Here is a 27,490-nt window from a genome sequence, read left to right on the forward strand (position 1 = left end):
CAACAGCCGGCGCGCTAGGTAAGTGCAGGTCGGGGGCTTACACCCGCGGGAAGCCCCCGACCCGAATTTCTGGGCCAATATCTAGGTCCAGAGATCTACATCTATGCCAGTCCTGGCAAGGAAACCCATCCCTAACTTTCTCATCATCACAGCAGATTAAGAAATCCAGCCGTAAATTAGGAAAACAAGAACCTGCTTCATGCAAATAATGGCCAACAGCATTCATGTATTGGATTACATCAAAGTTCCCTGTAATTGGGAGTCAAAAACCTCTGGTGTGCCCTTGCTTAGGTTAGTGCCATGGCTTATTGGTGGGGGGGGGGGGGGGGCGGGGTGGGGGGGGGGAAGGGGAAGGGAAGATTGGTTTCAATTTTAACAAACTGAACCACGCATTGGGGTAAGTATTTATTGGTGGAAGAGAATAGGCTAAAATATCCTTGACCAACCCCTACTCTTCTCTGCAAGATATGCACTAGTGTAGGTGTATAAGCATATAGTATCTGGGGTTACTGCTTGTTGAGTCTTATCATTGTCATTAGCTTACATCACTCATGGTGCTGGTGAAGTTGCCAGAGTGTCACTAAAAGACAACTGTGTCTGTTGGTGTTCAATTGGGCACCCCAGCAAGTGTATCACCTACTGAACCAGCTGATGTCATTGAATTGTGATGCTTCCTACTATAGAAGATTACCTGAAAGAGGAGCTAAAATTGAGATAAAGACTGAACTTAATAGCCAGATGCACTCCAGGCTTCTTGAATACAAGTGAGTATCATGCTTGACCAGGCTTGTAAACGATGCTGGGAAAAGTTGTGTGGGTTCTACATGTTTTCTCCTCAGCTGCGTTAGGTTAACACCAAATATGGTTCAGTGGATGCAACTTTTCAGGGGTGTTCTGAGAGATGTTCCCTAACATTTGTTTCGCTATCTGAACTAAAGGTTTTTCTCTGTGCCTAGAAAATACCGAGCCTCAACACCCTTGAAGCCCAGATCTCATTCCTCTGAATGAGTCAGCTGTGTTGATCCCGCGCAATGTTTGGAGCACCTTTGACTTTTCAAAAAGTTGCAATAATGGAAAAAAGAAATATATGTCACTCCAGTCAGGTCATTGAGAATGATCAATGACACTTAACAGATCCTAAAACCAAACACATGTATAGGCCAGAGTCTGAGATGGAGTCAACAGAGATAGAACTGATAAATGCACATTACTAAATATGGAGGTAGGGGAGAAAAGAAAAGAAATAGGTTGAGCACTTGATTTAATATCACATCACATCAAAGAACATCTCAGATGGCTTTACAAGGCATATAGGCAGACACTCAGCAGGAAAGAAGGACGTTTGAAAGGGCTGGGAAGAGATTGATAATACAGTGGTTTTTAAGGGGGCTTTTGAAGGGAGACAGGAAGGGAGTAAGGCAAAGTGACTTCAGGAGAGAATCCCAGACTGCAGGGGCTAAGAAACCGAATGATTATAGCGTCAAGCAGTAATGTCGAGTCAGAAGAACAGAGAGTGTTGTTGAAGGAACAATGGCTTAAGAAGGTTGCTCAGGTAGGGTGGATATATTTGTGGAGAATTTGAGGATGAACAGAAGCATGTTGGAGTTTGCTGAGAAAAACAACTTGCATTTATATAGCGCCTTGACCACAGGATATACCAAAGTGCTTTATTGCCAATGAAATACTTTTGAAATGTAGTCACGGTTGTAATGCAGGGGATACGGAGAGCCAAAGGAGGGTTGCAGGACTTTCTGTAGGAAAATTTGTGAACAGTGAAAGTGGCAAGAAATTAATCCTTGATGATGGTATGGATTAGTATTTCATGAGAGGTGGGGGCATAAGCAGGAAATGCTCTGGACATGGAAGAGTGCAATTTTTGTAACAGATTGGATATAGCATAAAAGCTCAGCTCAGAGTTGAATAGGACAGTGAGGTTATGCACTATTAAACCCAATGTAGTGCTGGCCATTCAATACTAGGGGAAAAAAAACCTTTCCAAATGTTATTTAGAAAAAGTCTTAAATTCAAATTATTTCTCTGTACAGTACTAACCCGACTAAGAAAAATCAACAATGTGGTAGAATCAAAGAAAGCTAACTGGCCACTAATTGGAGACAACAAAAAAGATTTGTAGAAACTTACAACACAGGAGGTCGCCATGCGACCCATTGCGTCTTTGCGAGCTCTTTGCCAGAGCAACCAAAACTAATCCCATTGCACCAATATCTCCTTATAGCGCTTTATCTTCCTTGGCTTCAAATTTTTATCCAATTTCCACTTTAAAGCAATGATTTCGGTCACTCTTTGTATCTAAACATGCTACAACAACATTGCGTCACACACAGCAACAATTTTAAATTGATGACTTTTGTAATTGATTCCCAACCAGATGAAATTATCTTTCCCTATTCACTCCAGCAAAGCTTCATCATATTAAAAACATCCACTAAATGCTCTTCCAGCCTTCTCTGCTCCAGTGGAAACAGTCTCAGTATGTCACGTCTCTCTCATAGCTAGTTTCCCATCGCTGGCACCATCCTGGTGAATCTACACTGTATGCTCTGTGGCTTTGATGTCCTTTCTATAATGGGGCACCCAAAATGGCCTAATTAACATGGCCTAATTATTATCATAGAATCATAGAAGGGTTGCAGCACAGGAGGAGGCCATTCGGCCGTCGAGTCCGTGCCGGCTCTCTGCAAGAGCACTTCAGCTAGTCCCACTCGCTCGCCTTTACCCCGTAGCCACAACTGACTATGCTATCACCACCCTTTCAGGCAGTGCATTCCAGATCATAACCACTCGCTGCATAAAAAGGTTTTTCCTCATGTCGCCTTTGGTTCTTCTGCCAATCTGTGCCCTCTGGTTCTCAACCCTTCTGCCAATTGGAAGTTTTTCTCTATCTACTCTGTCTAGACGCCTCATGATTTTTTTTTCATTTATGGGATGTGGGCGTCGCTGGCAAAGCCAGCATTTATTGTCCATCCCTAATTGCCCTCGAGAAGGTGGTGGTGAGCCGCCTTCTTGAACCGCTGCAGTCCTTGTGGTGAAGGTACTCCCACAGTGCTGTTAGGTAGGGAGTACCAGGATTTTGACCCAGCAACGATGAAGGATTGGCGATATACTTCTAAGTCAGGAATGGTGTGTGACTTGGAGGGGAACTTGGAGGTGGTGGTATTCCCATGTGCCTGCCGCCCTTGTCCTTCTAGGTGGAAGAGGTCGCAGGTTTGGGAGGTGCTGCCGAAGAAGCCTTGACGAGTTGCTGCAGTGCATCTTGTAGATGGTGCACACTGCAGCCACGGTACGCCGGTGGTGGAGGGAGTGAATGTTTAAGGTGGAGGATGGGGTGCCAATCAAGCGGGCTGCTTTGTCCTGATGGTGTCGAGCTTCTTGAGTGTTGTTGGAGCTGCACTCATCCAGGCAAGTGGAGAGTATTACATCAAACTCCTGACTTGTGCCTTGTAGATGGTGGAAAGGTTTTGGGGAGTCATGAGGTGAGACACTTGCTGCAGAATACAGTACCTAGCTTCTGACCTGCTCTTGTTGCCACAGTATTTATGTGGCTGGTCCAGTTAAGTTTATGGTTGTGAATGACGCTGAACACTGTGCGGTCATCAGCGAACATCCCTATTTCTGACCTTATGTTGGAGAGAAGGTCATTGATGAAGCAGCTGAAGATGGTTGGGCCTAGGACACTGCCCTGAGGAACTCTGCAGCAATGTCCTGGGGCTGTGATGATTGACCTTCAACCACTACAGCCATCTTCCTTTGTGCTAGTTATGACTCCAGCCAGTGGAGTTCCCCCCCCCCCCCCACCCTGATTCCCACTGATTTCAGTTTTACTAGGGCACCTTGATGCCACACTTGGTCAAATGCTGCCTTGATGTCAAGGGCAGTCACTCTCACCTCACCTCTGGAATTCAACTCTTTTGTCCATGTTTGGGCCAAGTCTGTAATGAGGTCAGGAGCAGAGTGGTCTTGGCAGAACCCAAATGGGCATTAGTGAGCAGGTTATTGGTGAGTTAAGTGCCAATTGATAGCACTGTCGATGATACCTTCTATCACTTCACTGATGATTGAGAGTAGACTGATGGGGCGGTATTGGCCAGGTTGGATTTGTCCTGCTTTTTGTGGTCAGAACATACCTGGGCAGTTTTCCACATTGTCGGAGAGATGCCAGTGTTGTATCTGTACTGGAACAGCTTGGCTAGAGGTGCGGCTAGTTCTGGAGCACAAGTCTGCAGCACGATAGCCGGGATGTTGTCGGGGCCCATAGCCTTTGCTGTATCCAGTGCGTTCAGCCATTTCTTGATAACACGTGGAGTGAATCGAATTGGCTGAAGACTGGCTTCTGTAATGGTGGAGACCTCAGGAGTAGGCCGATATGGATCATCCACTTGGCACCTCTGGCTGAAGATGGTTGCAAACACTTCAGCCTTGTCTTTTGCACGCACGTGCTGGGCTTCACCATCATTGAGGATGGGGATATTGATGGAGCCTCCTCCTCCCATTAGTTGTTTAATGGTCCACCATCATTCACGACTGGTTGTGGCAGGACTGCAGAGCTTTGATCTGATCCATTGATTGTGGGATCGCTTAGCCCTGTCTATAACATGCTGTGTCTGCTTTTTAGCATGCATGTAGTCCTGTGTTGCAGCTTCCCCAGGTTGGCACCTCATTTTAGGTACGCCTGGTGCTGCTCCTGGCATGCTCTTCTATACTCCTTATTGAACCAGGGTTAGTCCCCTGGCTTGATGGTAATGGTAGAGTAAGGGATATGCCGGGCCATGAGATTACAGATTGTGGTGGAATACAATTCTGCTGCTGCTGATGGTCCACAGCGCCTCATGGATGCCCATTTTTGAGCTGCTAGATCTGTTCAGAATCTATCCCATTTAGCACGGTGGTAGTGCCACACAACACGATGGAGGGTGTCCTCAGTGTAAAGACGGGGCTTTGTCTCCAGAATGACTGTGCGGTGGTCACTGCTACCAATACTGTCATGGACAGATGCATCTGCGACAGGTAGATTAGTGAGGACGAGGTCAAGTAGGTTTTTCCCCCATGTTGGTTCTCTCACCACCTGTTGCAGGTCCAGACTGGCCGTTATGTCCTTCAGGACTCGGCCAGCAGTGGTGCTACCGAGCCACTCTTGGTGATGGACATTGAAGTCTCCCACCCAGAGTACATTCTGTGCCCTTGCTACTCTCAGTGCTTCTTCCAAGTGGTGTTCAACATGGAGGAGTACTGATTCATCAGCTGAGGGAGGGCGGTAGGTGGTAATCGGCAGTTGGTTTCCTTGCCCATGCTTGACCTGAAGATCTCTATCAAATCTCCTCTCATCCTTCTCTGCTCAAAGGAGAACAACCCCAGCTTCTCCAGTCTATCCACGTAACTGAAGTCCCTTATACCTGTAACCATTCTTGTCAATCTTTTCTGCACCCTCTCGAAGGCCTTCACATCCTTCCTAAAGTGCAGTGCCCAGAATTGGACACAATACTCTAGTTGAGGCCGAAATAGTTTATAAGAGTTCATCAGAACTTCCTTGCTTTTGTACTCTATGCCTCTATTTATAAAGCCCAAGATCCCGTATGCTTTTTTAACCGCTTTCTCAAGCTGTCCTGCCACCTTCAGCATTTTGTGCACATACACCCCCAGGCCTCTGTGTTCCGGCACCTGCTTTAGAATTGTACCCTTCAGTTTAAATTGCCTTTCCTCGTTCTTCCTACGAAAATGTATCACACTGCACTTTTCTGCATTAAATTTCATCTGCCATGTGTCCGCCCATTCCACCAGCCCTCTTGTCCCCTTGAAGTCGATCACTATCCTCCTCACTGTTCACTATACTTCCAAGTTTTGTGTCATCTGCAAATTTTGAGATTGTGCCATGTACACCCAAGTCCAAGTCATTAATATATATCAAGAAAAGCAGTGGTCCTAGTACCGACCCCTGGGGAACACCACTGTATACCATCCTCCATTCCGAAAAACAACAGTTCACCACTACTCTCTGTTTCCTGTCACTTCGTCAATTTTGTATCCATGCTGCCACTGTCCTTTTTATTCCATGGGCTTCAACTTTGCTGGCAAGCCTATTATGTGGCACTTTATCATTCCCAGGTTTCTCTGTTCATCCACACCCTTCAGCATCTTTCCATGGAGTGTACACTCCCATTACTTGTTTTTGCTCCCAAGATGTATTAGCTCAAATATCCAGAGTAAATTACATCTGCCACCTGCCTGCCCATGTCTTCCTGAAGTCTTCTATAGTCCTCCACATTGTTCGACACACCCTCCTACTTTTATGTCGTCATGATGACGAAAGTAAATTATTGAGAGAGGCACCTATATGGTTTAATGTATGGATGGGAAGGGGCGGGGAAGAGAAGAGGAGGAGTTTCCTGACTACGTGTTTCTTGACTGTGGGATGATGGCATTTCCCATTTAGGGAGGTGTGAGGAAAGAACAAGGTCTGTGGACGTACACGAGGATCCCATCAATTGTGAAATGAACATAATGTTAGATGACCATGTCTTCTGCACAGTCATTTGTGCACTTCAGCTAAATTCTCAATAAGCATTTTTAAATTACTAAGTGCAAAGCAATTGTCTGTGGTTTGCCTGCAAGGAAAAAAATAGAAACCAGCAACTTCATGTTGCAGCATTTTACAATATTTCATATTTCTTGCAAACAAGCCACGTTTGGGGTTAAAATGGTTACAGGGACTACCTAAAGCCACTTTCCTATATCCTATTTTAACTGTTCCTGCTGAGAGAGCTATACTTGCCCTTGGTATGAGTATGGGTTGCGCTGGGCTCCTCTGTGGAAAGTGGAGAACCAACTGCTAGATCAATGGAAACTTGTGGGGTGGGGGGGGGGGGGGGGGGGCAGAAAAGGAGAAGAAAAAGGCCTTGCTCCCCCTGTAGTTACTTTCCTGAAACTGCTTCTTGTAATAAACAGCACATTCTTACACTCATATTTTCATGGGTCTACAATGCTGTTTGGTCTCAGGATGGTACAGAAGCTATGCTTTGTGAAGTTGTGTTCGGATTCCATTTTGTATTGAGGACCCTCTTTTGTGGTTAAAACACAATGGGGGAGAAATTGGCTAATCCCTGAAAATGGGCGAGGGTTAATCGCGTACTGTTCATTGAGTTGCAGGCAGCACGGTAAATCTTACATGATTGCTGCGTGCAGCCAGTGCTACGTGCGCTGTTCATTGGCTGTATGCATCAGCAGGGGGGCCCCGATATCGTGAGTGGCTAGCGCTACTTAAAGGCAGCCTGCACCCATTAAAGATGAGGTGTATTGTGACTGCAAAAAGTGGTTATTTGAAAACTGGTTCTGTGCTCCGATACTTTGAGCAATGACTGAGCATCCGAGAAAGCATGCAGCGAGGTTTTTAGACACTGCAGTGGAGATCTTATTGAAGAAGATGTGGAAAGGAGGAGGGATATCCTGTATCCAGAGGCGGGGGCAAGAGGCCCTCCAGACTGATGCTCAGGAGGCAGTGGGAAGAAGTAGCAGCAGAGGTCAATGCCAGGAGTGTTGGTCCAAGAACATGGATACAGCGCAGGAAGAAGTTTAACGATCTGACACGAGTTGTCAAGGTCAGTGAGTTCAGCTTCAAATGGCACATCCTACCAACTGCACAACTAGCCTCATCCACTGCTCAATTCACCACACCCCACCACTCATCTACCAACAATCTCTGTCAATCAATACGCAACCATAACATTCATATGTTTAACCTCAACCTCATACACCGAGCACTGTTGCAAGCCTCACAATCACAACTCGCACACACTGGCAGCTATTCAACCATGACAGCCACATCACCCAAACATATTGCACGACACTCACTGACACACTTCTCTCTTTCTTGAAGGAGACGATGGCACCCAACAGCAGGCAGCAGCAAAGAACTGGAGGAGGACAAGCGCGTCGGCATGTTTTAACCCCCATGGAGGAGACAGTGCTAGCCATCGCGGGAAGGGGAATCACTGAGGCCACGGCCTGCTCATCTCTGTTAAGAGGGAATGAGATTAGAGAGCCTCGATGATATCCTTTATGCAGCAGACCACTGCAAACTGCGAGATGTTTCTTATATCTCCAGCAACAGCCTGGAAGGAAGCAGACGCATAAATGTTAAGAGCCATGGTCACCTTGACAGTCACAAGCAATGCAGTCCTTGCCCTGCTTTGAGGTTGCAGTTGTGGCTGCAACAGTTGATGCGCTGGTGTGCTGTTGTGCTGCCTGTGGTCGCACACCAGCTGCACATTGAGGGATTGGAATCCTTTTCGGTTCATGAAAATGGCCGAGTTGACATGAGATACACGCAAGGCAATGTGCATGCAGCTAATGGCACCTTGCACTATGGGGAAGCCTGCAATCCATGCTCTGTCTGGCAAGAGGGAATGAGATGAACCTGTGTCTCTTTGTATGGAGCACCTCATTGACCTCCCTTATGCAGCAGTGTACTGCAAACTGCAACATGTTGCTTATATCTCCAGCAGCAGCCTGGAAGGAGCCAGATACATAAAAGTTAATAGCTACAGGCAATGTGGTCCTTGCCCTGCTTTGAGGTTGCAGTTGCAGCAGTTGGCAGATTTCAGTCACAACCTCTTTAATGAAGCAAAGATGTCTCAAGCATTTGTTGTTGCTGAAGCTGAGGTAAGAGTATTATCCCTGAAGACCCTCGGTGGACATGGCCTCCTGTTGAGAGCCTTTCTCTCCCTCCTCTCCTCCTCCCTCTTCTAGCAGCTTGCCCTGCTCTGCGTGGCCTCTGTTCATTCTCCCAGTTATGCTCAATTCCCAGAGGAAGGCCTACCAGGCCACCCATGTCTGGTAGCAACTTGTTTCAGCACAAGCTTTTAAATCAACAGAAAATTACTTCAGCACCAGCCAGACCACTCCCTGTACACTATTGAAACGTTAGGCAACTATAGGAAAGCTCCAAAAACACATGCAATTGCACCAGCAGCCAGAAGAAATAACCCAGCAACTAACCTTTAAGTAGTTCATGATCCCTTTAAATAGCGCTGGTGGAGGGGGGGAGGGGGGGTCCTTCATTCTGTTTAATGCGTATTCAGCTGTGCGAGGTTAAGACAGGGCTGGAGCGTGGAGTTCGAAAATAGCAGCGCTGGCGTCAAATCAGCGATGCACAATGATTGATGTCATAATCATCCTGCTCTGCATGCTGTGGCCATTAGGTGCATGAGCACAAATCCTTTACTTAGGTGGTGTCCGGCGTACTTCCCAACTGAAGTGTGCACGTGCTTCTCGGACACTATTTTGAACTGTTACAAGGCCGCGCAGCACCTAAAAAATGGGTGCTGCAGAGCCCAATTTCTCCCGATTTCTCCATAAATTTGCTGAAACAGTCAGTATCTAGAGAATATCAGCTGGATAGGCCAAATTTCTATGGCTGATACTCACCGTCATCATACTAAATAGATTTGATTCCTTGTGTAGCTCTGACCTTCTATAAATACATCTATCTGTGACAACTATATCTTTACTTTTTCCTTATTTGTAAGGAGCAAAGACAGTTTTATGTTGTGTCCCAAGGCCTGCTGTGCAGCCTTTCACTTCCTGGTACCATAAGACAGTGAGTCTTTGGAATGTTGAGCTAAAGTTACCTAATGTAAACCAAGAGTAAAGGTCATGGAAGAGGCATGATGTAATGGGCTTTTTACTGAGGGTATAATTGCATACAGTGTGTCAGGGGAAGTTAGGTAGATCGAGGATTAGCCACCCGTCACCGAGTTCAGCAACTGTAATGCAGCCTTCGCATCATCGTGTGTGTTGTCTCTGAATATCATTTATTCTAGTAAGTCTATAAGCAAAAGACTGTGATTAGAACTCTCTTTGTTGGAACAGAGACAACAGCTCCAAGCTTTGTCTCTTAAGCAGCATATTAACACAGGCATGGGGGCATTCATACAATGGATTGCAATCGTGTATGCTATTGGCTGTACATTTGTATATAAAGGTGCTTTTATGTTACAAATGCAAGATGGAGCAGGAGACCAGCATTCAATAAAGTGGAGGTTGAGTAATGTACTTGCCACAGTACAGAAAGTACAGTCTCTGTAGCACTGGTCTCCACTTAATGCAATACCCTTCATTTTGACTTGAAAGCAGAATAGTGATCGTGTATGCAGTTTGCCTTATTGACCAGCATATATATGATAACCTAAAGTATTGTTACTTTGGTCTCAACTTTCCATCTAAACTGTACAACTTGAACTTAAAACCACAATCTATTCAGAAGCAATTGCGTCAAATTACTATGAATGATTGAACCTGAATTATACATTTACTTGTACAATTGTATAAATGATTTCCAGATACATTATAAAAATGAAGATTTGTTTGTGATGTAAAGGCACTCCAAATAACCAATTAAGTGTTAAGTTAGTCAAACTCCTTAAATATGATAGAAACGACATACCTCTTATCTGGACAACCTTTTGTTTTTTTCTATGTCCGTGAATGTTCACTACCTCACAGATATAAATGCCAGAATCGTTGTGGTTGAGTGGTCTGTTGAAAGTCAGAGTATCATTTTCAATCTGCAAATCATCCGGCAACTGTCCATCCGATCTAGATAATTAAAAAGATTATAATTGGAAATATAAATTTTTTTTAGGTATTAAAATTGCAGATCTTGCAACAAGGCATCTCAGAAAAAAGATACCTGATCTTCAGGTCGTCGTCATACGTGTCTTCATACTGTTCCCTTTGGGGAACTGTATGAAGTGGTGGAAGGATTTCTGGCCGCGATTAACGCTCCTTCCGTGACTGTAACCATCTTCGTACCAGCCATTAGGGTGGTTAGTCCTATGGCGGGAGGGTTTTACGGGCTCCCACAACCCATACGGGGGGGGGGGGGCCACCCACACCCACAAGTATCCCGCTGGATGTCAACCCAGAATTTAGAGCCGGAGCTCCGACTCCACTTGCCGGGACTGTCTGGAGTGGGGTTCGAAACCCTACGCCTTCTGGCCCAGCGGCGGGGATGCTACCGCTACGCCAAAGGCCCACTCCATCTTCAGGTTAAACACGATAACAATACTCTTTGCTATGAGAGCTACCAATCACCAACAGGCTCCTGCCAATGCCACGTAACATTCTATGGATGACCACCGTCCTACAAAAGGATGGGGAAACGTGTTCGGCTGCCCCTGCCACTTCACTCACATCCCCTAGCCCACCGGGCCAAACTTCCTCTAAGGTTCCCCCATGCCCCAGACCTGAACTCGCATCTTTCTCTAATTTCCTTCTTATCTCCCATCATGCCCTCTCCAAGCTCAGCTTGTCCATGAAACTCACCTCCTGCCGCCTCAACCCTATTCCCATCAAACTTCCCTTCCCGGCCCTCATATTAGCAGATATTGTTGAAGGTTTCCTCTTCTCAGGTACTGTCCCCATCCCCTTCAAATCTGCCATCATCACCCCTCTCCTCAAAAAACCCATTCTTGACCCATCTGTCCTTGCAAACTACTGCCCCAACTCCAACCTCCCTTTCCTCTCCAAAATACTTGAACATGTTGTCGCCTCCCAAATCCTTGCCCATCTTTCCCGCAACTCCATGTTTGAATCCCTCCAATCAGGTTTCCGCCCTGCCACAGTACTGAAAGGGTCCTTATCAAAGTCAAAGTCACAAATGACATCCCTGTGACTGTTACCATGGCAAACTATTCCTACTCATTCTTCTCGATCTGTCTGCAGCCTTTGACACAGTTGACCACACCATTCTCCTCCAACGCCTCTCTGTTGTCGAACTGCGTGGGACAGTCCTTCCCTGGTTCCATTCTTATCTATCCAGTCATAGCCAGAGAATTACCTGTAATTGCTTCTCCTCCCACACCCACACCATTAGCTCGTGAGTGCCCTAAGGATCTATCTTTGGCCCCCTCCCATTTCTCATCGACATGCTGCCCCTCGGTTACATCATCCGAAAACACAACATCAGGTTCTACATGTACGCCGACGACACCCAGCTCCACCTCACCACCACCTCTCTCGACCCCTCCACTGTGTCTGATTTGTCACGCTGCTTGTCCGACATCCAGCACTGGATGAGCAGAAATTTCCTCCAACTAGATATTGGGAAGACAGAAGCCAGTCTCTTCGGTCCCTGCCACAAACTGTGAGGCTGAACCAGAACGTTCACAACCTTGGTGTTGTATTTGTAAATAGATAAGGGAGAACCAATGGATGTGGTGTATTTGGACTTTCAGAAGGCTTTCGATAAGGTCCCACATAAGAGAATAGCGTGCAAAATTAAGGCACATGGGATTGGGGGCAAGGTATTGACTTGGATAGAGAACTGGTTGGCAGACAGAAAGCAAAGAGTTGGAATAAACGGGTCGTTTTCCGAGTGGCAGGCAGTGACTAGTGGGGTACCGCAAGGATCGGTCCTCGGACCCCAGCTGTTCACAATATATATTAATGATCTGGACGAGGGAATTGGATGTAATATCTCCAAATTTGCAGACGACACAAAGCTGGGTGGGCATGTGTGCTGTGAGGAGGATGTTGTGAAACTCCAGTACGATTTGGACAGGTTGGGTGATTGGGCAGAAACATGGCAAATGCACTATAATGTGGATAAATGTGAGGTTATCCACTTTGGTGGCAAAAACAGGAAGGCAGATTATTATTTGAATGGCAATAGATTGGGAGAAGGGGAAGTGCAAAGAGACCTGGGTGTTATTGTGCACCAGTCGCTGAAGGTAAGCATGCAGGTGCAGCAGGCGGTTAGGAAGGCAAATGGTATGTTGGCCTTCGTAGCAAGAGGGTTCGAGTACAGGAACAAGGATGTCTTGCTACAGTTGTACAGGGCCTTGGTGAGATCGCACCTTGAGTATTTTGTGCAGTTTTGGTCACCTTACCGGAGGAAGGACGTTCTTGCCATGGAGGGAGTGCAGCGAAGATTCACCAGGCTGATACCTGGGATGGCAGGAATGACTTATGAGGAGAGATTGTGTCGATTGGGCTTATACTCACTGGAGTTTAGAAGATTGAGAGGGGATCTCATCGAAACCTATAAAATTCTGTCAGGTCTGGACAGACTAGATGCAGGAAGGATGTTTCTGATGGCTGGGGAGTCCAGAACCAGGGGTCATAGTCTAAGGATAAGGGGTAAGCCATTTAGGACTGAAATGAGGAGGAATTTCTTCACCCAGAGAGTGGTGAACCTGTGGAATTCTCTGCCACAGAGGGCGGTGGAGGCCAGTTCATTAAATATATTCAAGAAAGAATTGGATATATTTCTTGAGGCTAAAGGGATCAAGGGATATGGGGAGAAGGCAGAGACAGGGTACTGAATTTGGATGATCAGCCATGATCTCATTGAATGGCGGAGCAGGCTCGAGGGGCCGAATGGCCTACTCCTGCTCCTATCTTCTATGTTTCTATGTTTGACCCCGAGATGAGCTTCCGACCACATATCCGCTCCATCACTAAGACCACCTACTTCCATCTCTGTAACATCGCCCAACTCCACCCTTGCCTCATCTCATCTGCTGCTGAAACTCTCATTCATGTTTTTGTTACCTCTAGATTTGACTATTCCAATGTTTTCCTAGCCTGCCTCCCATTTTCCACCCTACATAAATTTGAGGTCATCCATCACCCCTGTTCTAGCTGACTTATATTGGCTCCCGGTCTGGCAACGCCTCAATTTTAAAATTCTCATCCTTGTCTTCAAATCCCTCCAGGGCCTCGCTCCTCCCAATCTCTGTAACCTCCTCCAGCCCTACAACCCTCAAGATCTCTGCACTCCTTTAATTCTGGCATCTTGCGGATTCCTGATTTTAATCACTCCACCATTGGTGGCAGTGCTTTCAGCTGCCTAGACCCAAAGCACTGGAATTCCCTCCCTAAACCTCTCCACCTCGCTCTCCTCCTTTGAGACGCTGCTTAAAACTTGGACCAAGTTTTTGTTACCTGTCCTAATATCTCCTTATGTGGCTCAGTGTCAAATTTTGTTTGATGACATTCTTGTGAAGCACCTTGGGACGCTTTACGATGTTAAAGGTGCTATTATAAATCTCCCCCAAGTACAAACCCCCACAATGAACTCAGTTTAAAAAAACCAGCTGCACACAGGTTTCAAAACAATCTTTACAAATGACAGGACAGATTTTGCTCTCGTGTTTAAGTGTAAATAATTGTCTAGGCAGAGGACACAGAAAAATTAGGTAGGGAGGATTCCCCATCTGGAACTGAGCTCACTTAATTATCCATCCATTAATTTAAATTTGCCAGCAGTGGGATCTTGAGCTGGAGAAACAATTTTGATGGCAATCTGCAATTGAAAATAGACGGTTGCACTGTTACAATATTCAAAACCGTTGACAGTAGGTGGAGAAGTCATTCTCTCGTCTTGCCTTAATTTCGTGTAATCACAACTGTGCACTACTTGGGCTGGATCAGCACAAGGGTATACTAGAAACTGAGAAAAAATGAAGCCGATGCAATCACGTAGGTTCTGGGGCTTTATTCGATGTGGTAGTCGGAGATCGCAGGCTCCTCTATCCAGCATGACAAAGCAAAAGAAAATTGGCCATGATAAGCTCGTGATTTTTCTCAGAACCAAACAAGCTAAGTAAAGTCCAATAGGTGTGTGAAGATGCCCAATTGAATAAGAATGTGGCAAACCTCAAGATATAGGATATGAACTAGGTAAAGGATAAGGCAAACCCCATAAAGGGATAAATAAACTCAAAATGGATGTAGGCTCTGAAGTAAACTTGCCCAGGTGTCACTTTCTTCCTTCCAATCTTACTCTAAAGACTCAAAACTATGCTCTGAATCAAGGTAAACATTGAGGCACCCGAGTACGTATTGACTGAAGCAGTAATTAAAAACTTCTCAGCTGACCAAACCATAAAAGGTTTGCAAAACCGAATCTTTTGGGGTGATTGGGCAGAAGCATGGCAGATGCAATATAATGTGGATAAATGTGAGGTTATCCACTTTGGTGGCAAAAACAGGAAGGCAGGTTATTATCTGAATGGCAATAGATTGGGAGAAGGGGAAGTGCAACGAGACCTGGGTGTCCTTGTGCACCAGTCGCTGAAGGTAAGCATGCAGGTGCAGCAGGCGGTTAAGAAGGCAAATGGTATGTTGGCCTTCGTAGCGAGAGGGTTTGAGTACAGGAACAAGGATGTCTTGCTGTAGTTGTACAGGGCCTTGGCGAGACCACATCTTGAGTATTGTGTGCAGTTTTGGTCGCCTTATCTGAGGAAGGATGTTCTTGCCATGGAAGGAGTTCAGCGAAGATTCACCAAGCTGATACCTGGGATGGCAGGAATGACGTATGAGGAGAGATTGGGTCGATTGGGCTTGTACTCGCTGGAGTTTAGAAGAATGAGAGGGGATCTCATTGAAACTTATAAAATTCTGACAGGACTGGACAGACTAGATGCAAGAAGGATGTTTCTGATGGTTGGGGAGTCCAGAACCAGGGGTCACAGTCTAAGGATAAGGGGTAGGCCATTTAGGACAGAAATGAGGAGGAATTTCTTCACCCAGAGAGTGGTGAACCTGTGGAATTCTCTACCACAGAAGGCAGTAGAGGCCAATACATTAAATATATTCAAGAAGGAGTTTTTTTTTTTTTTTTTTTTTTTTTTAAGGCTAAAGGGATCAAGGGGTATGGGGAGAAAGCAGGGACCAGGTACTGAATTTGGATGATCAACCATGATCGCATTGAATGGTGGAGCAGGCTCGAGGGGCCGAATGGCCTACTCCTGCTCCTATCTTCGATGTTTCTATGTTTAGTGACTGCAGAAAAGTGCAAATGTTTACAAATGTAAAGAAGAACTGCCTGATTAGGTACCATAATGGAAGACTTACCAGTCTCTAGCATACAAGTACACATGGAATCAGCCAAAGTCACAGCATATCCCCTTAAAAAATGAAATATTCCTCAACACAACTTCAACTGCATGGATATTAGATGACACTGGAGCAGTCACTGGGAACTTAATTGGTGAACGTGTGGATCTACCCTGGTGTTGCCCAGGGAAAGTCAGGACAAAACAAATATCCCTCCATGCATTAGTGATTCTGGAGGTACAGGTATGAGATCTACAGTTTCTGAAAATTAAGATCCATGTAGTGGTGCAAGTGTGCAGCTGTAGATGTGAGGGTAGGTAGCAGGAACAGTCTGCAGAATCCATCTCTCTGAGAAAAATACTCCAAAATTTCATGCATAATTTATTTACCCTGATGCGCCTCAATGACTTCAAGACTCAAAGTTAACTGAATAAAACAAGGCTTTAATTAGCAAAGAAAAGATGCCTGTGTCTTCACCTAGCTTCACCTAGCATGCTGCTGTTCTGCTGCAAGACAAGCCTGGGCTTGTCTTAAGTAGGGCCAGGTATGGGCGGAGCCGACACACAAAGGGGGCGGTGCACTATACACAATACAAGGTAAAACATCGGAGCAGGCAATACAATATATGTAGTTAACTACAGAGTCTGATGAATGACATATTTCATCACATTCACCCCTTCTACAGATTTAGTCTGTCCGGGGGTGTGATAGTCCTCTGTGACCGACGTAACGGTTGCGGTGCCGCGGGTGCCGGCTGGGTGTCCCGGGTGGTCTCCTGGGTCTCTGCCGGGGGCGCCACCGGGGTTGTTGAAGGAGTAGGTGCTGGGGGTACCGTTGGCTGGTGCTCTTCCGGGGGTGATGAAAGAATAGTGGGTGGAGTGGGTGGGTAATAGTTGTTGTGGTTGTTGTTGTTGTAGTCATTGTCGTTGTTGCTACCGGCTGGGGAGAGGTCTTTTATGGACACAGTGTCCTCCCGTCCGTCGGCGTGCCGGACATACGCATATTGTGGGTTGGCGTGGAGCAGGTGCACTGGCTCCACGAGAGGGTCCGTCTTGTGGCCCCTCACATGCTTCCGCAAAAGTACCGGACCTGGGGTGGAGAGCCATGACGGTATGGATACGCCCGAGGTGGATTTCCGGGGAAACACAAACATTAGCTCATGAGGCGTGGCATTAGTGGCGGTACACAATAGTGACCGTATTGAGTGGAGCACATCTGGGAGGACTTCCTGCCAGCGGGAGATAGGGAGGCCCTTGGTCCTTAAGAGTTAGAGTGACTGCCCTCCATACTGTCCCGTTCTCTCGCTCCACCTGACCGTTACCCCGGGGGTTGTAGCTGGTGGTACGGCTCGTGGCAATCCCCTTGGACAGCATGTACTGGCGTAGCTCTTCACTCATGAAGGACGCCCCCCTATCCGTGTGGATATAGCTTGGCATACCGAACAGGCAGAACAGGCTGTTGAGGCATTTAATGACCGTGGCGCTGGTCATGTCTGGGCAGGGGAAGGCGAATGGGAAACGGGAGTATTCATCCACAATGTTCAGGAAGTAAACATTGCGGTCGACGGACGGGAGGGGGCCCTTGAAATCTAAGCTAAGCCGCTCAAAGGGCCATGTAGCTTTGATTAGATGGGCTCTATCAGGGCGGTAGAACCGAGGCTTGCACTCAGCGCAAGTGCGGCAGTTCCTGGTCAGGGACCGAACTTCCTCAATCGAGTAGGGTAAGTTGCGGGACTTTATGAAGTGGAACAGCCGTGTGACCCCTGGGTGGCAGAGGTCGTTGTGGAGGGTCTGTAGCCGATCCCCGGTGGCGTTGGCACACATCCCTCGTGAGAGGGCATCGGGGGATTCGTTAAGGGCCCACGGCCGGTATATGATGTCGTACTCGAAGGTGGAGAGCTCGATCCGCCACCTAAGAATCTTATCATTTTTAATCTTCCCCCTCTGTTTATTATTGAACATAAACGCTACCGACCGCTGGTCGGTAAGTAGGGTGAAGCGTTTGCTGGCTAGGTAGTGCCGCCAGTGGCGCACTGCCTCCACGATGGCTTGGGCCTCTTTTTCCACGGAGGAGTGTCTGATCTCGGGCCCCTGGAGGGTCCTCGAGAAGAAAGCTACGGGCCGCCCCGCCTGGTTGAGGGTGGCCGCCAAGGCAAAGTCAGACGCATCACTTGCCACTTGAAAGGGAGTGTTCTCGTCCACTGCCTGTAGCGTGGCCCGCTCAATATCCTGCTTAATGCTTTTGAAGGCAGCATGGGCCTCAGCAGAGAGCGGGAAAGAGGATGCTTTCAAGAGGGGGCGGGCTTTATCGGAGTAGTTGGGGACCCATTGGGCATAATACGAGAATAACCCCAGGCACCTTTTCAGGGCTTTGGGAGTGTTGGGCAGGGGCAGCTCCCGTAGGGGGCGCAATCAGTCGGGGTCTGGTCCGATTTCCCCATTCTCCACCACGCTGCCTAGTATGCAGAGGCGCATGGTGTTGAAAACGCACTTGTCCTCGTTGTAGGTGAGGTTGAGTTTTTGTGCGGTTTTCAGAAACCTCACGAGGTTTGAGTCGTGGTCCTGTTGGTTGTGGCCGCAGATGGTGACGTTGTTGAGATAGGGGAAGGTTGCCTGCAAGTGGTGGTCATCGACCATGCGGTCCATCTCCCTCTGAAAGACCGAGACCCCATTCGTCACCCCAAAGGGGACTCTGAGGAACTGGTAGAGGCGTCCGTTTGCCTCGAAGGCGGTGTACGAACGGTCCTCTGGTCTGATAGGGAGCTGGTGATACGCTGACTTGAGGTCGATGGTGGAGAACACCCGGTATTGGGCGATTTGGTTCACCATCTCGGATATGCGGGGTAGCGGGTAGGCGTCTAGTTGGGTATAGATGTTGACTGTTTGACTATAGTCAATCACCATCCGCTTCTTCTCGCTACCCCTCACCACCACCACTTGGGTGCGCCACGGGCTGTTGCTGCGTTCAATAATGCGCTCCTCAGGAGCCTGTCTCCCTCGGTCGCGATAAACCGCCTGTCCTCCCAGCTGTACCTCCTGCTTTTGGTCGCTATTGGCCGGCAGTTAGGGGTAAGGTTCGCGAATAGCGAAGGCGGCTTTACCTTCAGGGTAGCCAGACCGCACACTGAGGGGCGGCTGGGTCCCACCGAAATTGAGCGCGATGCTTTGGTGGTGGCACTGTAAATCCAGGCCCAAGATCACGCTCACACATAAATCCTTCATAAAAACAGTTTAAAATTATTATATACAGTGCCTTTAACGGACAATCGTACCGCGCAGTAACCCGCAATAGTCGATATCTGGGTTTTGTCGGCCATAGAGATCCTGCCCTGAGTAGGGACTATAGTTAGAGAGAGTCGTTGTACCAGATCAGGGTGAATGAAGCTCTCCGTGCTCCCGCTGTCAATTAAACATTTAACCTTGCACCCGTTTACCTCGATGTCCACCATCGATTTGGATAGTGGGTGCGGTCTGGACTGGTCCACTGTGATCGACGCCACTGTAGGGCCCTGATCGGGACAAGATGGTGGGCCACACGAGGCCGGGTAAGATGGCGGACCCCACGAGGTCGGACAAGATGGCGTCCAAGATGGCCGCTCCCACGGCGCGCACGCGGCGGTTTTGCCTGCGGGGTTCCCTCTGCACACCTTCCCAAAGTGCCCCTTCTTACCGCACTTACAGCAGGTGGTGCCTTTCGCCGGGCACAGGTTCCTGGTGTGCTTCGGAGAAGTAGCATTTGGGGCCCCGATGCGTCGCGGCGGTCGTAGGGCTTCTGGGGGGAGAGCAGGGCCCCGAAGGTGTTGGGCTACCGGGCGGGGAAGCAGAGGCGGCGCGGGCCGCGCGGCCTGACGAGTAGGAGTCAGAGTTCTTCTGCGCCACATCCAGCGATCGCGCTGTGTCCACAGCCTGTGTCAGATCTAGGCCCGTTTTCTCTAGCAGTCTCTGCCGGATGTAATTAGAGCTAAGGCCTGCGATAAAGGCATCCCGAATAAGCTCGTCTGTGTATACCATGGCTTTCACGTCTTTGCATTTGCAGTCTTTGCCAAGCACTTTTAGGGTGACTAGAAAGTCCTCTAACGACTCTCCGGGTCGCTGTGTGCAGGTAGCAAGCAGGTGCCTGGCGTACACCTCGTTGGTAGGCCGCTGGTAGTGGGCCTTTAGAATGTTGCAGGTATCCAGGTAGGTGGCGGCGTCTTGGATGAGTGGAAAAACCCGGTGGCTTACCAGATTCTGCAGGTTCCCGAGTTTCACATCTCCGGTGGCTTTAGAGGCTGTGACAGCTTCGGAGTTGGCCATAAAGAATTCCAAGCACTGGAGCCAGTGTCCAAACCATGCCGATGCATCCGAAGCATGCGGGTCCAAATCCAAGCGTTCCGGTTTCAAAAGTTGATCCATCGTTAAAGTTTGCTAATAAAATTGATGCGCCTCAATGACTTCAAGACTCAAAGTTAACTGAATAAAACAAGGCTTTTATTAGCAAAGAAAAGATGCCTGTGTCTTCACCTAGCATGCTGCTGTTCTGCTGCAAGACAAGCCTGGGCTTGTCTTAAGTAGGGCCAGGTATGGGCGGAGCCGACACACAAAGGGGGCGGTGCACTATACACAATACAAGGTAAAACATCGGAGCAGGCAATACAATATATGTCGTTAACTACAGAGTCTGATGAATGACATATTTCATCACATACCCCATTCCCACTAAACTGCTTACCACCCAACTTCTATTCCTAGCCCCATGCTAGCTGACATTATAAATGGTTTCCTCTCCTCAGATCTCCATTTCAAAACCACTGACATTACTTCCCCTCAAAAAATCTGTTCTTGCAAACTACCACCCCATTTGGAGTGCGAGTAGCAGAGACTGCTGAGAGAGTTTGGGTAAGTGAGAGAGTTAGGGTAAGTGGGGTGTTAGGTGCTGTTTCTGGCCTTGTTTTTCCTGCCAGTCTCAGGAGTAGCAGACATCGCGGAGGCGGAGCAGCGAGGCGAGGTCCAGTCGAGGCAGCCGGGAGCAGCAGCGTGTGTGGAGTCGAGTCGGAGCAGCGAGGCGAGGCAGCCTAAACAGGCTCCACAGGCAACATTCCAAGGGGAGGTCAGAATTCAAAAGTGACATCACAACCAAGCTGGTAGGTGATTGGCTGGTTGGTGAGTCCTTCCCTTTTAAACCTTTATAAGTTGGTAAGTTCAATTAAATAGAGGTGTGATATTCATCATCTAGAATCGGGGCAGAGGGTATTTAAAAATATTAATAAATTTAATTAATTACATAGAATGGGAGAGCAGGTGATGTGTTACTGCTGCAATATGTGGGAGCTGGTGGACACCATTGATGTTCACAGTGATCACATTTGCAGTAAGTGCTGGCTGCTCGAGGAACTCCGGCTCCGTGTTGATGAGCTGGAGTCCGAGCTTCAAACACTGCGACACATCAGGGAGGGGGAGAGTTACCTGGACACTGTGTTCCAGGAAGTAGCCACACCAATTAGATTAACTAATTCAGATGTAGTCCGTGGTCAGGGACAGGAGGGTGTGACTATGAGTGAGGCAGGTACGGGGATCCAGGAGGTAGTGTTGGAGGACAAGGAAAGAGGTTCTGCTGAGGGAGTATGAGCAGCTAGGGGCCAAATTAAAAAGCAGAACCACAAGGGTAATAATCTCCGGATTACTACCTGAGCCACGAGCAAATTTGGCTAGGGTAAATAAAATCAGAGCGTTAAATGCGTGGCTCAAAGACTGGTGTGGGAGAAATAGATTTTGCTTCTTGGGACACTGGCACCAGTACTGGGACAGGAGAGAGCTGTTCCGTTGGGACGGACTTCACTTGGCCAGTGCTGGGGCTAGAATCCTGGCGAATCGAATAACTAGGACTGTAGAGAGGGCTTTAAACTAATTAGTGGGGGGGAGGTTTCAAGAGAGCGAGAAATAAAAATGTCAACGGAGAAGGCAATAGAGCAAGGTAGCAGTGGGGGAATTAAAAACCAGAGCGTGTCAGGAAGGGACAGAATGTATAAAGATAAAGGTAAAGTAGTAAAGAGGGTAAAAGCAGGAATAAATTGTCACAAAACATATTTAAAAGTTCTTTATCTGAATGCACGCAACATTCGTAACAAAATAGACGAGTTGACGGTACAAATAACTACACATGGGTATGATCTGGTGGCCATTACGGAGACATGGCTGCAGGGTGACCATGACTGGGAACTAAACATCCAGGGGTATTTGACTATTAGGAAGGACAGACAGGAAGGAAAGGAAGGTGGGGTGGCTGTGTTAATAAAGGATGGAATCACTGCAATAGTGAGAAATGATATTGGGTCAAAGGATCAGGATAGTGAAACGGTTTGGGTGGAGATAAGGAATAATAAGGGGGAAAAAGTCACTAGTGGGCGTAGTCTATAGGCCTCCTAACAGTTGCAACTCTATTGGTCGGAGTATAAATCAGGAAATAGTTGGGGCTTGTAATAAGGGAACAGCTATAATCATGGGAGATTTTAACTTTCATATTGACTGGACAAATCAAATTGGGCAGGCAGCCTTGAGGAAGAGTTCATAGAGTGCATTAGGGACGGGTTCCTTGAGCAGTATGTTACTGAACCAATCAGGGGGCAGGCAATCTTAGATCTGGTCCTGTGTAATGAGACAGGATTAATAAAAAATGTCCTTGTAAAGGATCCCCTTGGAATGAGTGACCATAACATGGTTGAATTCCAAATTCAGTTGGAGGGTGAGAGAGTTGGATCTCAAACCAGCGTACTAAGCTTAAATAAAGGAGACTATGAATGTATGAGAGCAGAGTTAACTAAAGTGGACAGGGAAAATAGATTAAGGTGCAAGACGATACATGAGCAGTGGTGTACATTCAAGGATATATTTCACAACTTTCAAGAAAAATATATTCCACTGAGGAAAAAGGGGCGTAAAAGAAGACAGCCATCCGTGGCTAAGTAAAGTAATAAAGGATAGTATCCGACTGAAAACAAGGGCATATAAAGTAGCCAAATCTAGTGGGAGGATAGAAGATTGGGAAGCATTTAAAAGCCAGCAAAGAATAACTAAAAGATTAATTAAGAAAGGGAAGATAGATTATGAAAGTAAACTAGCAAAAAATATAAAAACAGATAGCAAGAGTTTCTACAGTTATATAAAAAGAAAAAGTGAATGTTGGTCCCTTAGAGGACGAGACCGGGAAATTAGTGGTGGGGAACATGGAGATGGCAGAAACGCTGAACAAATATTTTGTATCAGTCTTTACAGTAGAGGACACTAAAAATATCCCAACACTGGACAAACAGGGGGCTATGAGGGGGGGAGGAGCTAAACACGATTAAAATCACTAAGGAGATGGTCGTCGGTAAGATAATGGGACTTAAGGCGGATAAATCCCCTGGACCTGATGGCTTACATCCTAGGGTCGAGAGAAGTAGCGGTAGGGATTGCGGATGCATTGGTGGTAATTTTCCAAAACTCCCTGGATTCAGGAAAGGTCCCAGCAGATTGGAAAACTGCTAATGTAACGCTGTTAATGTAACGCCCTTATTTAAAAAGGGAGGTAGACAAAAGGCTGGAAACTATAGACCAGTTAGCCTAACATCTGTGGTTGGTAAAATGTTGGAGTCCATTATTAAGGAAGCAGTAACAGGACATTTGGATAAGCATAATTTAATCGGACAGAGTCAGCATGGTTTTATGAAGGGGAAGTCATGTTTGACAAATTTGCTCGAATTCGTTGAGGATGTAACAAACAGGGTGGATAAAGGGGAACCAGTGGATGTGGTGTATTTGGACTTCCAAAAGGCATTTGACAAGGTGCCACACAAAAGATTACTGCACAAGATAAAAAAATCACGGGATTGGGGGTAATTTACTGGCATGGGTGGAAGATTGGCTATCTAAGAGAAAACAGAGAGTTGGGATAAATGGTTCATTCTTGGGTTGGCAATCAGTAACTAGTGGTGTTCTGCAGGGGTCAGTGCTGGGACCCCAACTCTTTACAATCTATATTAACGATTTGGAGGAGGGGACCAGGTGAACATATCCAAGTTTGCCGACGATACAAAGATGGGAGGGAAAGCAATGAGTGAGGAGGACATTAAAAACCTGCAAAAGGACATAGACAGGCTAAGTGTGTGGGCAGAAATTTGGCAGATGGAATATAATGTTGGAAAGTGTGAGGTTATGCACTTTGGCAGAAAAAATCAAAGAGCAAGTTATTATCTAAATGGAGAGAAACTGCAAGTGCTACAGTACAAAGAGATCTGGGGGTCCTGGTACATGAAACACAGAAGGTTGGTATGCAGGTGATCAGGAAGGCCAATGGAATCTTGGCTTTTATTGCAAGGGGGATGGAGTATAAAAGGAGGGAAGTCTTGCTTCAGTTACACAGGGTACTGGTGAGGCCACACCTGGAATATTGCGTACAGTTTTGGTTTCCATATTTAAGAAAATATATACTTGCTCTCGCGGCAGTTCAGAGAAGGTTCACTCGGTTGATTCCGGAGATGAGGGGGTTGACGTATGAGGAAAGGTTGAGTAGGTTGGGCCTCTCATTCTTCTGAATTCCAATGAGTAGAGGCGATCTTATCGAAACATATAAGATTGTGAGGGGGCTTGATCGGGTGGATGCGGGGAGGATGTTTCCACTGATGGGTGAGACTAGAACTAGGGGGCATAATCTTAGAATAAGGGGCTGCCGTTTCAAAACTGAGATGAGGAGAAACTTCTTCACTCAGAGGGTAGTAAATCTATGGAATTTGCTACCTCAGAGAGCTGTGGAAGCTGCGACATGAAATAAATTTAAAAAGGAGATAGACAGTTTCCTAGCTGATAAGGGAATTAGGGGTTACGGGGAGCGGGCAGGGAAGTGGACGCGAGTCTAGGTTCGGATCAGCCATGATCCTATTGAATGGCGGAGCAGGCCCGAGGGGCCGTATGGCCTACTCCTGCTCCTACTTCTTATGATCTTATTATTTCCAACCTCCCTTTCTTCACCAGTCTTTAAACGTATTGTCACCTCCTAACCCCATACCCAGCTTTCCCGCAACTCAATGTTTGAATTTCTATCAGGTTTACTCCCCTGCCTCAGTACTTAAATGACCCTAATCAAATTTGCAAATGACATCCTCTGTGACTGACTGTGGTGCACTAACCCTCCTCATCCTTCTTGACCTCTCTGCAGCCTTTGACATGGTGGACCACATCCTCCTCCAAAGTTTCTCCTCCATTGTACATCATACTCACGACTGTCCTCACTTGTTTCCAGTCTTACTTATCCGATCATAGCCAGAGCATCTCCAACAACGGGTTCTCTTCTCGCACCAAAGATCAATCATTGGTCGCCTCCTCTTCCTCATCTACATGCTGCCCCTTGTGATATAATCTGAAGACATGGAGTCACGTTCCACATGTGCGCCGACAACACCCATCTCTAGCTCTCCAACCATCTCTTTCGATCCCTCCACTGCCTCTGTGTTGTCAGACTGCTCGTTTGATGTCCAATCCTGGATGAGCCACAATTTCCTCCAGTTAAACGGAAGACCAAAGACATCATACCTGGTACCCTTACTCACTAATTCCAACCTCTCCTCAGCCGCAGTCTCAGCTTCAACAAGACTGTTCGCAATCTCTGCATCCTTTTTGACCCCAAGCTGAGCTTCCAACACCATAACCTCTCCATCACAAAGATTGTCTACTTCCCTCTCCACAACATCGGCTGTTGCCTCCCCTGCCTCAGCCCATCTGCTGCCGAAACCCACATCCATACCTTTGTCACCTCCAGACTCGACATATTCCTATTCTCTCCTGTGCGGCCAAGATGAAGATAAATAGATTTGATGAAGGGATGCACTCAAGGAATTTAATTTGTCTTTTTCTTTCAAAAGCTGCTATAGAGTTACAGCATTTGTTTCAATTTTAGAGCCATAACTGAAGGTGAGTTTAGTGGTTATAATCAAGTTCTGAATAGCCAAGTCCACATCAGTGAAAAGCACATGATGGCTTTTCATTGATGTGGACTTCATTGCCAGAAAGCCTTTAATAGGGTTCCATATGAAAGACTGAACCAGAAATTAGCAAATTATTCAAGGTAAAACCTAGATAAGGAATTGGCTGAAGGAAAGAAAGCATAGGGTATTTGTAAGGCAAATGATGTTTGGGGGGAATGGGGAAGAAACATATTCAGTAGAGTCCCTCCTAGGATTGGTAGTGGACCATTACGCTTCCTAATCTATATTAACAATTTAAGATTCATAAATCCAATGTAAAGTAGTCAAATTTGCAGATGATGCTAAATTGGGGGCAGAAGGACATGGATTAGTCAAGACAGAAGCAGTCAAGGACCCACAAAAGTAGTTTAAAAAAAAAACTTGTAAAAGGGCATAGCAGTAGCAGATGAAATTCAACATAAACTCTGGAAAATTGGCCATTATATTATCGATTGTGTAGAAATAACATTAGAAAAGTTGAAAGTCGTGGAAGTATAAATTTGGCACTGAACGGGTCAAATCACCCTGCATCAGCAATTAAAAAAAAGAACAGAAAGCCAAGTTATATTGCTAGATCAGTCAGTCTCTTCTTGTTTCTAGAAAGAAAGACTTGCATTTATATTGCACCTTTAAAAACCTCAGGACATCGGAAAGCGCTTTACTGCCAATTAAGTACTTTTGAAGTGTAATATAGGAAAAGCGGCAGCCAAAATGCACAGAACAAGGACCCACAAACAGCAATGTGTTAACAACCAGATAATGTTTCTTCCTGCTGTTAGTTGAGGGATAAATATTGAAAGATGGAATCTCTGACAATCTAGCACTCCCTCAGTACTGCCCTGGAGTGTCAGCTGAGATTTTGTGCTCAAGTCTCTCGAGTGGGACTTAAACCAATAACCTTCTGACTCAGAGGCAAGAGTGCTACTACTGAGCCACAGCTGACAGTTGGAAGTCAGGTCTTGATCAAAGATGACCTGTCCCACGCTGCCACAGTGTAGTGAAGAGAGAGAATAATTGCTTTCCCTAGTTGGCAAAAAACTGATACATATAGGCCTAGAAATTCAGTGGGCTGCGCCACCAGTTTGCGCCCAAAGAGGGCACTTAGTGGGTTTAGCGCCACTGGCCACGCCTCCCACGAAATTTAGCGGGGCGCTAATGGCGGCGTTTGCCGGTAGCGCTGCACCGCCACCGATGACGTCATCGGTGTGCGCAGTGCTCCGCTACCGCCCTGATCGCCAAATTTGGTAGCGCCCCCCGCTGTAACGCCGGTCGCAATTTGCGACCGGTTCAGGGGGGCCTACCTACGGCGGTAGAGGCGCTGAGCGGCCATTTTTTTTGCTGGCCGCCTGCCAGCACCTCTTCGCGCAGCCATCCCTGGCCTCCTGAGCACCCCCCTCCGCGTTGTGCCGGCTGCCTCCCAAGAGCTCAGCACTTCTCCTCGGTGCCGGGCTCTTTTGCCGGCACTCGCGATCTCAGATCGCGCTGCAGCAGGCCCCTCCCCTTTAAGGTGAGGAAGGCCTGCAGTACCGCAGCGCGCCGTGCCGCAGTGTGTGGCGCTGCGGCACGTTGCGCTGCGATTTTCAGTTGCAGCGCCCCAAGACGGATGCGGGGCGCCTCAAGTAGCGCCACGCTTCCGTTTGGGGTGCTCAAACGGAATTT

The 27,490-nt window shown here is 47.1% G+C and overlaps 1 protein-coding gene across 2 annotated transcripts in view; it reads right to left on the bottom strand.

Moving 5' to 3' along the window:
• The window catches only part of nectin3b (nectin cell adhesion molecule 3b), a 338,904-nt gene that overhangs the window by 20,105 nt on the left and 291,309 nt on the right, over positions 1 to 27,490 (bottom strand). For both annotated transcript variants that reach the window (XM_085998621.1, XM_085998620.1), the window contains one exon: positions 10,457 to 10,608. In XM_085998621.1, coding sequence (XP_085854747.1) covers positions 10,457 to 10,608 — 152 coding nt within the window. The remainder of the gene's footprint in view (positions 1 to 10,456; positions 10,609 to 27,490) is intronic.

Source organism: Somniosus microcephalus, chromosome 10, assembly GCF_052327205.1.
Source record: "Somniosus microcephalus isolate GS21.2 chromosome 10, FLI_Smic_1.0, whole genome shotgun sequence".
Taxonomy (NCBI): Eukaryota; Metazoa; Chordata; class Chondrichthyes; order Squaliformes; family Somniosidae; genus Somniosus; species Somniosus microcephalus.